General features: G+C 33.7%; 1 protein-coding gene across 1 annotated transcript in view; it reads right to left on the reverse strand.

Annotated features, from left to right (window-relative positions):
- Nucleotides 1-3,788: 3,788 nt before the first annotated feature.
- Nucleotides 3,789-13,128, reverse strand: part of LOC144440895 (laminin subunit alpha-3-like) — a 37,121-nt gene continuing 27,781 nt past the window's right edge. The window contains exons 17-25 of the mRNA XM_078130341.1: nucleotides 12,398-12,694; nucleotides 11,531-11,674; nucleotides 10,580-10,755; nucleotides 9,657-9,876; nucleotides 8,523-8,704; nucleotides 7,852-8,118; nucleotides 7,074-7,311; nucleotides 5,670-5,848; nucleotides 3,789-4,908 (exon numbers count right to left, since the gene is read on the reverse strand). Coding sequence (XP_077986467.1) covers nucleotides 4,426-4,908; nucleotides 5,670-5,848; nucleotides 7,074-7,311; nucleotides 7,852-8,118; nucleotides 8,523-8,704; nucleotides 9,657-9,876; nucleotides 10,580-10,755; nucleotides 11,531-11,674; nucleotides 12,398-12,694 — 2,186 coding nt within the window. The 3' untranslated portion in view covers nucleotides 3,789-4,425. The remainder of the gene's footprint in view (nucleotides 4,909-5,669; nucleotides 5,849-7,073; nucleotides 7,312-7,851; nucleotides 8,119-8,522; nucleotides 8,705-9,656; nucleotides 9,877-10,579; nucleotides 10,756-11,530; nucleotides 11,675-12,397; nucleotides 12,695-13,128) is intronic.

Consider the following 13,128-nt stretch of genomic DNA (forward strand, 5'->3'; position numbering starts at 1 on the left):
TCCAAATGTCACAATATTTAAAATGTGATTTATTAATAAAACAAGTTCTCATTGTCAACTTGGAGTTCAGGAACAGACATGTTTTGAACAAATCACTTGTCCTCTATCAGTGTCTAAACTGGATCTGACAACGATCCAAATGTAACAGTAAAACTACAGCCCGTTTCACGTTACTGTTCACTGGCTCTGTTTGATACAACCACACAAAAACCAATGAAAAACTGCATGTTCTATACCTACATTGCTACATTTCATCTACTATGAAATGAACCCTTTATATGTACTGCGACTAGACACAGACAAGTAGGCACCAATATTTTGATATCTACATTTGATGTCTGCATGATAGCACTTTAATTCATTTCATTTAGACAAAATGTCTCAAAAAACTGTATTCATTCAATCACAGTTGTATCAAACAGAGATAGTGAACATTAACTTGGAACTGGCTGTAGCCAGAGGTGTTAAACACACTGTAGATGTGAAAAGGTTAACTTTAATATGTAAATTCAGATGTAAAACACATATCATTTACGAAAAGCATCTATAATTTATGAATAGGGTATCATGAATTCCAAGTGGGAGATGAGATCTTTCGTGCTTATCGCCACAGACTCCAATGTCTGTTAACGTTATTACAGTGCTTCCATGATAAACACAGCGCATAATGTAATTTAATGTACATGCACATGTATATACATGTACTATGTTTTAAGGTTCTAAAACATTAAATTTCACCACTCACAAACACTGAGCCAACTATATGTGCTGTTTTCCCCAAACCTTTTAGTTTATAAACTCAAAAAGATGATATCTGAGACCAAATACTTATTAGATAGGATGAGGTGATATCAAGGATGGAATGTTGAAGACTGGGTTATGCTGATAGAATTGATGTTTCTGTGTTAACTGATGCACAAATGGATTTGAAGATTTGGCCATTTTACTGAACAAAAAACGTCTTGAAGACTTGGCCATTAACTTAAAGATTTATCATCATTTGTAAGACCCTTTATCACTTGCTAACCAACATTATTGTGGATGGATAATGGTGACAATTGCTGTCTAATTGGCAATGTGTTCTTAAAATGCAATACAATGATTAATGTTTTAAAGGCTATCAACTACTAACAGTAATTGATGATTTAAGATCAAAATAAGACATTAAGTATTTGTCAAGACATTAGTACTCTCTTTAGATTATTTGAATATTCAAATTTATAGCTATGACATCAACTAAATATTCAAATTTATAACTATGACATAATCAACTAAATATTCACATTTATAACCATGACATCATCAACTAAATGCATCTCTACACTGCATAAATCTGTAGAAGAATTTCTAGTAACCAGATCAAAGTTCTTAACAGAAACATATTACAACACTCTATCATCTAAGTTACTGCAAATTAGACTTGAAATAATGTACTATATTGATGTACACATCACAATAGGCTGTAAGGTATGCCATGACAGGCCACCCTCACACGAGTGCTAGTTGCTAGGCATGCCATGCCAGGCCACCCTCACAGGAGTGCTAGTTGCTAGGCATGGCATGACACGTCGTACCTTAGATATTATAGAGTGTATTATTTTAGATTGCCATTTCTGATTCTTTGGAATCCTTGATGTAAGCATATCTACTTTGAAAATGAAGGCACAAGTGACGATGCTGGAAGACATAATTGGTTGTCAAAGACGAAATCCAAATCTTTCAAAAAAAGTATAAAATATTTGCTAATTTTTACGGAATGAATATCCAGACAGGACATTAATCCAACGCAGGATTTTGCACAAACTCTCATATTTTTAGGTAAATCAACTTGATATGCAAGGTGAAAAGTGTTCATAATGTTGAAATGTAGATCATTTAAATATGGACATTACAACCTTATGCAGTGTACATTGTACTTATATCTCTACATATACGTTTGGGAAGGTGGACTTGTTCAAATGTATTCTCTACACTGCTGACATTTCGAAGAATATGAATGCATCACTAAGAATGATTTTATGTCAAATTTAAAATTATGATGCTGAAGGTGTTACTTCTTTTTGCAGTTACGTTTGATTTGAAAACTGTATTTAATACATGCATGGAAACTACTGGGGCTAACTTCATGGGATCTATAGGGGCTAACATTCTGTGCATAATTTACAACCAGTGACATTGGAAAGAACATCTATGATAAAACTACCATGAGACTCAATCTTCTGATAGATGTCCATAAACTCTGACAACATCAAACTTTTAGCATATTCACTACAAAAATGACAATTGTAAGGAATTTCTATTTCCAATCGAAAATCGCCATGTTACACCAAGTCCTAATCCACTCCTTCTGAATGAAAAAAAGCAACATGTCTTTGACAGTTGGTAAATTATTTTTTGTACACTAATAACTGTTTGATTACAATTAATGATAATAGACAAGGTGTCCCTGAGTGTGTCATGTTAACTTCTATGGCTTGTATCATTTGATGATTTTAACTCTGGAAAAAGTGAACCTATAGTCACATTCCTCAGGTGGTTCTGGTCATTTGCATATCAACTGAACTACTACTTAAACTGGTAGATCACTAGGGATGATTGCACAAGGTCGCACAAGGTCAATAAGCGAACATCGTATGATGTAAACCGTGGTGCAAAATGTAGTGGTCACACAACTATGAACAATGCAATGTAAAAACATGGTAAACTTGAATTTCCAACCTGACGAACCTGTTTACTGAGATGAACAATGGTAAACACATCATTCAAAATAGTACTGGAAACCCAGCACTGTATGTCACATTTGAATAATTTGTTCTCAATTTATCAACATCTGATCTCAGTAGTAAATACAGAATCTGTTATCATTAAAGGCATGAAATTTTCGAAATTTGGTTAGAAGTGCGAAAATGAAGTTCAGCAATTGCAATGATGCCAGACCCCCTAAATAACGAAGTTCGATTATTGAGCTTGGTGACATTGCATAATCATCCCTTAGTATGTGAATGGGCAAGAGAAGGATAACAGAAGTTGCTGCAAATGCTTCAATTTGCTTCATACACACAGCAGACTGTAACGGTTATAATGATGAACTTCATAAATACAAGAAATTATATGCAACAATGTGACAAAGGAAAACTCATTTGCAACCAGATTTGAAAGTTTTTTCTTTTCAAAGTGCTAGATCTGTCACCACTTTGAAAAATTCAATTATTTATTTAATGAGAAACTTATGGATTTAATAACGTTATAATCACTGACTGCACTATTTCTGATTATGATTATAAATCACATATCATTTGAAAACACACACAATTATATTAACTTCAAATATAGTGTTCAAAATTACTAGTACTAACCAGAACAAAACGTTATTGACTCGATATGCAGATGACAAAATGTACGATCATTTTGAATAAATTGTTCAGAATCTGATTAAAATACAAAAAAAAAAAGATGACTGGTTTTTGATTATCGGTTAACCTGCTCAAGTTTGATTAATCTTTGCATTAACTTGGTCTATGCAAACATACATATTTACACTCTTTCATAAAAGCACAATAAATACTATAAAATGCACATATTATCTGTCTCGGATCAATGTTTAGAAAATGAGATAAATATAATAAAATTGAGAAAAGTTTTAAATTTTCTGAAAAGGCAGTACTGAGACCAATTTTGCAATAAGTCATTGCATCATATTAGAATATTAACAGCCCTGATCACCTATTTGGAAATCAATAAAATTTCACTAAAATTCATTGCACTTAGAAAATTGTAAAATGTGTGTTCTTTAAAGTTTATGACATTCTTGGCATGTAGAACTTACAGATGAATTTGTTTGATATGTTGTGACTTTGGATTCTCATCTGTGAAACCCAAAATATATATAATATAAGTTATATGAAATTATATATTTGGGACATACCAAGTGTGATATGGTGTGGGCAGCATCAGTTGGAGGTGATCACCTTAAGTTTTTTTAATGGATGCACTTGGTAAGGCGCCCCATACAATAAATTGAAATGTTCTAGGCCTGGAAAGATTTTGGTAGATTCAATCAAATATACCCTTCATTTTATCAAAATGATTAATTTGATAAAGTAATCAATTTAATAAAATGGGTACCACTAGGTCTGATGGAGTGTGGAGTGTGGGCAGAATCAATCTAAAGAACTCTTGAGATATCTAGAACATCAACTTCATAAAACTTTCCATTAAACTGCACTAGATATATTAAATCTGAAAGGCTTTGGGGAGGATCTGAAGTGACCCCAAGACATCTAGTGCATCGACTTTGTATAGTTTTCATATCAAATGAGACGTATTAAATCTGAAAGGGCTTGGGAGAAGGATCACTCTGAAGTAAGCTGGTAAAGTTTTAATGGAATCATAGGTGACATCAGATCTGAGAGGGCTTGGGGAGGATCAATCATTGGTGACTCTGAAGCTTGCTAGAGCATCAACCTGTGACTCTAAGGATTCAATTTCAGTTCTAGTCTGGACCAACCATTGCTCTTGTTCATCTACAGCTGTTTTCAAAGCTGTAATAGCATCAACCAGATTAGCTTCAGTGAACTTATCTCTGGCAGCATTGATTCTTTCTTGGTATCCTGCCAATTGCGAAGTATCAATAGTACCAATATTTCCAAGATCTGAAGTCAATTTCTCTAAGTCTTGTCTGGTAGTTTCAGTCATTGATAAGCCCTGGTTGGCTAAATCTGCTGCCTGCTGAACAGTAGCATCAAGAGTATTCAAAGTACTAGTATGTTCCTCACAAACTGCTTGCTGGGGACTAACAAGTGTGTCGTTGATAGTTTTCACTGATTCCACCAGAGTGTTAGTGTCTGATAGAGCTGCATCGGATTCTGCCTCAAGTTCAATAGCCCTGTCATTTGCTTCAAAAATGCTCTGAAATGAGAATGTTATATATATGCATTATAATCTCTAAAGAAGTAATATGATAGAATCCCATGACATGCACAAGTGCAAGAGTGGCATACTCTGTGTATTTGCAGGAGTGCCTGCAGTGTTTTCTGCAGCAGTACTTTAACAAGCGTAGCAACATGGGGTTCTGTTATTGTTACATATGTTTTATTTTCGAAACAACCAATTTCTGTAAAAGTGTCACTATGTGATCCCACACTTGCATATGCAGGTATGCAATAAATGTTTTCGGTATTGCACTGCAGCGCAAATACCACTAGTATGTGTGCTCACCACTGCAAGTAATCTCTGGTACATGCATAACAGATGTAATAATAGATACTCTACTTTTAGTATCATTCTTCATGACACAGCCCCACATGACTTTCCTGTAAAGATCAGGGAGTCATCAACAGCAGATGTTATTAATAATTTCATGATTAACAAAGACGAGGGCATCAAACTACATGTATACCCAACTTCTATCATTGGCTGGTCATATCACCACTTAGGATCCATTTCATTATATAATCAAGCTTTTGCTAAGGATTAATTCAATATTTTTCTGGATCACTGACGTTAATGTTATGAATATTATGTTATATATATACATATACATATACATATATATATATATATATATATATATATATATATATATATAGTTAGTTAGTTGCATTTTTATAAACTTGAATCATGTGTACATATCTCTATATCTTGAAGTGTGTATATAAGTATTTGTTTACCATTCTCTGATTTTCAGCAGTTGTATAGGCTTCATTAGCAGTATTGAGAGCAGCTTCAGCATGTGATGTCGAGTCACGAAGACCAGTCTGTATAGCATTAGCCTCTATTTTAGCACTGGAACTTAAGGCTTCCACTGCTGAAACAGTACTCAATGCAGTGTTGGCTGTTTGCTTCACCTCTGTAAAAAGTTAATAAACCGAGGTTGACTGCTTGCCAGGATGTGAAAAGGTGACAGAGATTGACAGTATACAAGAAGGCATTAATTAGCATACAATACATGAATATTAATAACTTACTTGATCTAATTGCATTTACTAATTCGCCTATACAAAATGTATTTTTAGTATGGGTTGCAGGCCAGATAGTCAAAATATAAACATTGTGCATACAATCACAATCAAACAATTAACACTGGTAATTAATTAACACTTTCAACAAGTATGTTCAAATGGCCATATGGATGAGGATTGGGTACTTATTTTGGATTTTTAATTCATGGCTTCCTACTTGAAAAATCAATGTGAAACAACTTTGACCAAGTCTGTGTTTGTAACTCATTACTTTGCAAAAAGTTAAAAAAAGTGTGTAAAAAGTTTGTTAATGTATGTACAATAACAAACATTTTACACATTTATTAATATTTTGCAATTGACTGAGTTACAAACAAGGACTTGGCATATGTTGCTTCACATTGACTTTTCATGTAGGAAGCCATGGCAAAATTGTTTTATAAACTAAAAGTTCGAAATAAATACCCAATCCTCATCCACATGGCCACTTTAACATCTCATTTTCCAAAAATGATTCATTGCAGTAAAGTAATTCCTTGTCAACAAAGGTTATTTTCTTCTTCTTCTTTGGGCATTACCTCATGCCAACAAGGTAATTCCATGTCAACAAATATTACTTCATCTTTTTCTTTAGGCATTTCAACAAGGTAATTCCACATCAAAAGAACAGAAAAACATTTGTGCAAAAAGAACTAAAGTTTTTACAGGGGCCATAGCAATACAAGTGGTAATAAAGTATTCCATAGTGTCTTTTCTTCATACTATAATACATTGTAGTTGATTTTCTGGTTCCAAGATGCATTGAAAGAGAGGATGTCACTTGTGTTGTTATACTAGTATTTAGTTTTGTTTTGTCTTTATTACATTTGATATTCAGGAAATGATGGAAAGACATGTTCACCTCTTTGATTATGAGTGATTTTATAGAACAAAGACTAAACACCATCAATGACAGAGAGGGATTTTACGGGTGAACACAGGGTATGGTCAGGTGACAACCATCACCCTGAGTAGCACATGCAAACCCCTCAGTGCATACACAATACACAGCAGAGTATGGAGAGACGCACAATGCATCTTGGAACCAGCAACAGGTCTATACCATGCACTCACCATTAACTTTAGAATCAAAGTTCTGCAAAGTACTCAACATTGCAGCAGCTGCACTGAATGTATCACTTGATAACTGTTCAGCTGAAGTGGCAAGTCCAGAAGCTGTTGTAGCCCTCTCATGCCTTGCATTGACATCAGTGATGGTTTCATTGATGTCTTGGAGTACAACATCTGTTATATTCCCTGCATCTTTTACTTCATCCACAATGTACAGGTCATTGGCCAATGCCACAGTGGCCTAACATTAATAGAAAAAAGAGAGAAATAACAGAATCATTAATATTGAGATTCTTAATCCCTGCCACAGCAGTAGCAAAGTTTTCTGCTTATTATATAAAATCTTAAATTACTATTTGTAATTTAATTTTACAAAATATTGTTCATAACAATCATATTGATAAAGTGTCAGTTTAGTTAACATGAACACTTTTAAATCAACATTACCTTAAGGAAATATTGGTGCCATAAGAATACAGTACATGAAGGAACTCTCATCTAAATATACTTGTGTATCACTACCACAAAAATAATCATTGAGTACCATATAGTCAGACTTTACGTATAAAAATGACAACATTTTGATCTTTTGATTAAATCTCATATTAAATAGTTCATAAAATTGACGAGGAAATTGTTAACTAGTCTGCGTAATCTGCTATGGTCTCGGATTATTTGGTGACATTATACATATAGTACAGACAATTTCATAAATAAAGGTGATCTTTAAATTTAACATTATCCCTTCAACAGTTTCTGAAGGCATGTCAAGTTTACATACCTGTGTCTCAATAGCCCCACTTTGAGCTATCTTTACAAGTGAAGATGACGCCAGTGCATTCACATTAACATTTGCATTATCATTTGGAGATGATGCTTGCTGCAGGGCAGCACTAGCATCAGTACTGGCACCCTGAGCTCTATTCAAAACATCATCTGCCTGCATCTTTATATTATCACTCGAAATACTAAGTACAGTTGACGTGGTAATAAGACTTGCAACACGTTTTGTTGTGTCATCATGTGTCAGTTGGGCTTCTTGAGCACTCTGAAATTTGAGAAAGAGAAATTAAGATTTCTTCCATATTATTTGTTTAATAGTATATAGTGTAGTCTTCATGAAACACACAGTGCCCCCCCCCCCTCACAACTACATTTGTGCAAGAAATTACTTTTTATAATATTTTTGAACAGAATTAAGTGAAAGACAATCATACCAGACAGACTTCACAGTTACATCTAAAATTCTGTTATAAACATGAAGCAGGTTTATTCAAGTGTAGAAGCCAGAAATGAAATGAGTGAATTCAAAGAAATCAAGTTAGCGTCTGATGTTATTCATTCACACATTGCATAATTATATATTACAAATTTGTGCATTTTTTGAAGCATTCTCTTCAGATCCAATCTTGTAAATACAACAATGGAGACTAAACAAGTGTGAATTTTTACCATGAGAGCTGTATCTGCTTCCTGTCTTGCATCAGTTGTCTTTGTGTTCATCTCCTCAACCTGTGTCTCTAAGGCAGTCACATCTCCACTAGTTGTACCTGTAGCTGATATAATCTGCTCTTCAAGTTCTATAAGATCAATCTGCAATGCCCGGAGCTGTATCTGTGCTTGCTCTAAATCACCTAAAAGTAAAAAAAAACACAATATGTGTACTGTTATATCCATGTGTCTTTTAATGATAGAACATGTTAACAATGATTTATCACTTACTACTACTATCATGGCAGTTAGCTTGCTGAGGACATACTAGACATTACCCTTATGTCAAGACAGACCAACTCTACATGTATTATCATGTCGATTATAGTTAGAGTAAGGTAACTACTGTACATCTGATTCATTGAACTAAGAGACATATGATTGTTTTGGAATAATCTTTTATTTCTCCTTTCTGGATATCCATACTAAATTCATTTTGAGCGAAATCATCTGAGTGAAAATGATTGTTTATTGCTGAAATTTGGGAACTTTACTAAAATAAAATCAAAATTTCCTTCTGAATTTAATTTTCATTTCTAAGTCATTCAGACTGTTCAAGTATGATTATGAAATGAAAATATCACCAAAACGTACAAATACAATATTTCATTAAAACTTGTTTATATGACTGGCCAACTGAACTATCATTTTTATGATGTCCTGACTTTTAAGAAATATGGAATTAAGTATGAGAGTCTTAAGCTAGGGAAGATTGTTTCACAGAAATTTATGCATTGGTAAAATTAGGGGACGGTTCATATGGCTATATGCAGTTTATGCACATGGTGATTTTGGTTTAAATCAACTGTACCCTGAATAAGAAATACCTGACTGTGGCACTATTTTAGATGAACATTTGTGATAGACTGGACAAAGCAGACTTTGTGATCAGGAAAAATCTACATTGATCATAAACAAAGGTAATATGACATATTTTATATGTATGTGAATTTGCAATTAACATTAAGTTTGATAAACCTTATTATATCTGTCGATCCAATATTGGGCAGGTTTGGTATTACTGTTCTTTGAGATCGTCCACCCAAACCTTGAATAATGAATGGAAACAACTTATCAGTAATTAATGAAACCTACCACTGGTTAGCATAACATGTGCATCTGTTAATTTCTGTTCCGTGGTATCTATGGCATCTATGCTAACAGCAACATTCTCTGTAGCTTGGTCAATGTTTGCTTCTGAGACATTTACACCATATGCAGTTGTTAGTAGTATTTTCAGTAAGGCTTGCATGGAGTTGTTCAGTGATTGTATCGTCTCACCCACGTCCAATTCTTCCTTTACTGTGGTATCAATCTATCAAAAAAGTTACAAGGTCAAAGGTCACTTTAACTGCCCATATATGGTATTATTATTACCTTATGTACCCGTGAGTAGTGAATCAATGGGTGGACATACATGGGTATTTGCAATGTACATGTAGTGCAGAAATGAAAACATTGTTGTATACATGTAAATGATGCTCAATGATGTATATGAAGTCATAGGTATAATTCCCCATCCACTGTCCATGATGAAATCAAGTATGAACTTTGCTGTGTTACATGACCTGTACAATATATATGGTAAGTACAAAACTGATGACATGAACGTCAGTGTGAATACTCCAGGTATTTGCACTAAGTACTATTGGTGTTTCTGCTGCACTTAAATCATTTGCTTAATCTTTAATTGTTTTTTGTACAGTGCAGTGCAGTAGAGTAGAGTAGAGTAGAGTAGAGTAGATTAGAGTAGAGTAGAGCGCAGTACAGTGCAATGCAGTACAGTGCAGTACAGTAATGTACAGTACAGTACAGTACAGTACAGGAAGTGGTTTGTAACAAACTGATTACACATTTTAAAATGTTTTTGTAATTATTGAGTTACATGCACAGATTTGGTCTATGTTGTTTTACTGAATAGAAAACTATAGTAAAGAAATTTTATAAATTGAAAATCCAAAATAAACACCCCATTTCTCATCCACACGGCCAGTTTAAGCTGCAAATGTAATACTTACACTGTCTACCAGCATCATCATTTCATCATATGCATCTTGTAGTCTGATATGAAATGCTCCCAATTCAGTAGAATTATCTTGGCTGACTAAATAGTTTACAAAGTCAGTTAGATTTGTCACCAAAGTACCAAGGGTTGTCATTTCTTCATTGATGACATTATAGCAGTCTGGACACACTACAATATGAAAAGTACTCATTACAAAATATTCCTCTCAACATTAAATATACAAATGACGCCATAAAATGAAAAAAAAAAAATCATATCAAAGATTTGGAAAGTTCAGTTGTGCTAAAAATATGCTCTCCCCAGTGGCAAATATTAGGAGTGTATAATACAAGAAGAACTAGATCATTATGATGCCAAAATGTCGACAAATATTTGTTAAACTTTTCATAAGTGTATAAACCATTCACATCATTTCTGATCAAGAATAAGTGTAAATTTTACACTTTTTACTGTATTTCTTGGTGTGTACCATATAACTTTATAAGTTTTGTTTTGTGCTTGAAATGACCTTATAGTCGGTTTCTTGCTGTTTCCTCCTACAAATGTTATGGGATGTATCAGTCGTTACTACTGGTAGGATATCTATCTATCTGAGTGTTTGCAAAAATTCACACTTATATGAAACAGAATCATAATACAAGGATTATATTGTAAGAAACACATTCTCAAATACAGCATCAGTTTAAAGGTCTATCCCACCCCCACCAGCACACACACCAATTAATTCCAACCAATCAACCAACCAACCAATGACCAAATTGAAATTTTTGCTGAATACTACCCGTAGGAATGCATATCATATGGAATACATCACTAAATATGGTTTCAGTGTCCAGTTCTACCCTACACAACCAGCAAGGCAATCTTACATGTAGTGAGAACAATTTATAATTGACACTGATTTTGATTATTTAATTACTTGCAACAAAAGTAAGAGACTTACATATACATCCCTCTGTCCAGTTATAATAATTATCAGCACACTTTTCACACTGTAGACCACCATAATTACCAATACAGGGACACTGTCCACTGTCATTTTCACACTGGGTGGCACCTCCTGTACCAGTTGTATTACAATTGCAGGCTGTACCACAAAATTAAAGACCAACTTCAAATTAGGTGTTCAAAATTAAAAGTAAACTTAAAACTAAAATCGAGGTGTGAGCAATAATTGTTTGGCAGTGTAATAATAAAAGTTGGTCCAAAGCAAAAGAATGACCCATTGTAATCTTTATTGCTCCAATTAGATAAGATACTATTAATATGAGGACATGGGATTGAAACATAGTCCTTTAAATTACAACATAATATGAAATATTTATACATCAGACTAAATTATTCTTTACTACAATGTATGCAAAAATATCATACTGCTATCAGCATTTCCTTTTTTAAATTACATGTACTAAAAAGTATGTGAATCCAACCATTCAGATTTTGACTTCATATTAGAATGTTTTTATGTGTAACTAACAGAAGAGTTAAAAAATGGAAAAATCAGTACAGGCATTTTTATCTCTCTTGAATCATAATTGAAGAGTATATACAAAATGAAATAAAATTGGTTACGAGTTCAAAATGTAGATTGTTCTTTATTTATCGAAATCATGATTATTAAATGTATGATAAATACATGAATTGGATAAAAAAACCATAGGATTCACAACTATACAGATTCATCAGTTTGAAAAATAGGTGCATTTCAAACCTTGAAAATATAATACTTTAAAAGAGAAAATTTACAAACAATGAGGCAATCCTGTGTGACAACTTTTCATCATTTTAAAAATTACAGAACACTACTCACGTTCACATCCTCCATCAAATAGATCAGTACCGAAGCCATAGTAATCAGTGATACATCTATCACAGTCTGGTGTTTTCACGTTGGTTTTACAAGTCTCACAGAAGTCTCCTTGGGAACCAGAGGAACAATCTAGACAAATACCAGTATCCCGGTCACATTCAGTGGCCCTCTGCAATGTTGGTGGATTTTGATCATTTGGATCTATAGGTGGACATTCACATGGAATGCAGATACTATATGGCCCAGTCACTGGTGTTGCTCTCTTGTAGCCCATCTCACAATCCGTACATGAAGGTCCTGAAATTATCAAATATTGACTGTCATGCACTGACTCATTGAAGGACAGGAAGTAGGCTAGCTCAATTCTCCAAGCTTTTTTCATTTTTCCATTTCAAATAAAATGTTCTGTTTTAAAACAAAAGTGTGTTCTGTGTTTGAAATGATAACTTGGCTAAGTGATTCGGAAACAGTTCTGTTAACACATAAAGCCCTGGGAGGCTACTGTAACTGGGAAAAATAAAAGAACTGTTGAAGACATTTTACTTCACAAAACTAAAAATGGATCACAAACCCAATCCATCTTTCACCAAATCTGTTTTAATGTAATGTTACGTCTTTAAAAGTCTGCTTTGACTTAGAGTGGCGCAAGCTTAGCTATTCGATGTGAGTGAAAATATTAAAACATAAAACCAAAAAAACTATAATAATATTTAATTTTGATGCATCGTTGA

This window comes from Glandiceps talaboti, chromosome 10 (assembly GCF_964340395.1).
Source record: "Glandiceps talaboti chromosome 10, keGlaTala1.1, whole genome shotgun sequence".
Classification (NCBI taxonomy): Eukaryota; Metazoa; Hemichordata; class Enteropneusta; family Spengelidae; genus Glandiceps; species Glandiceps talaboti.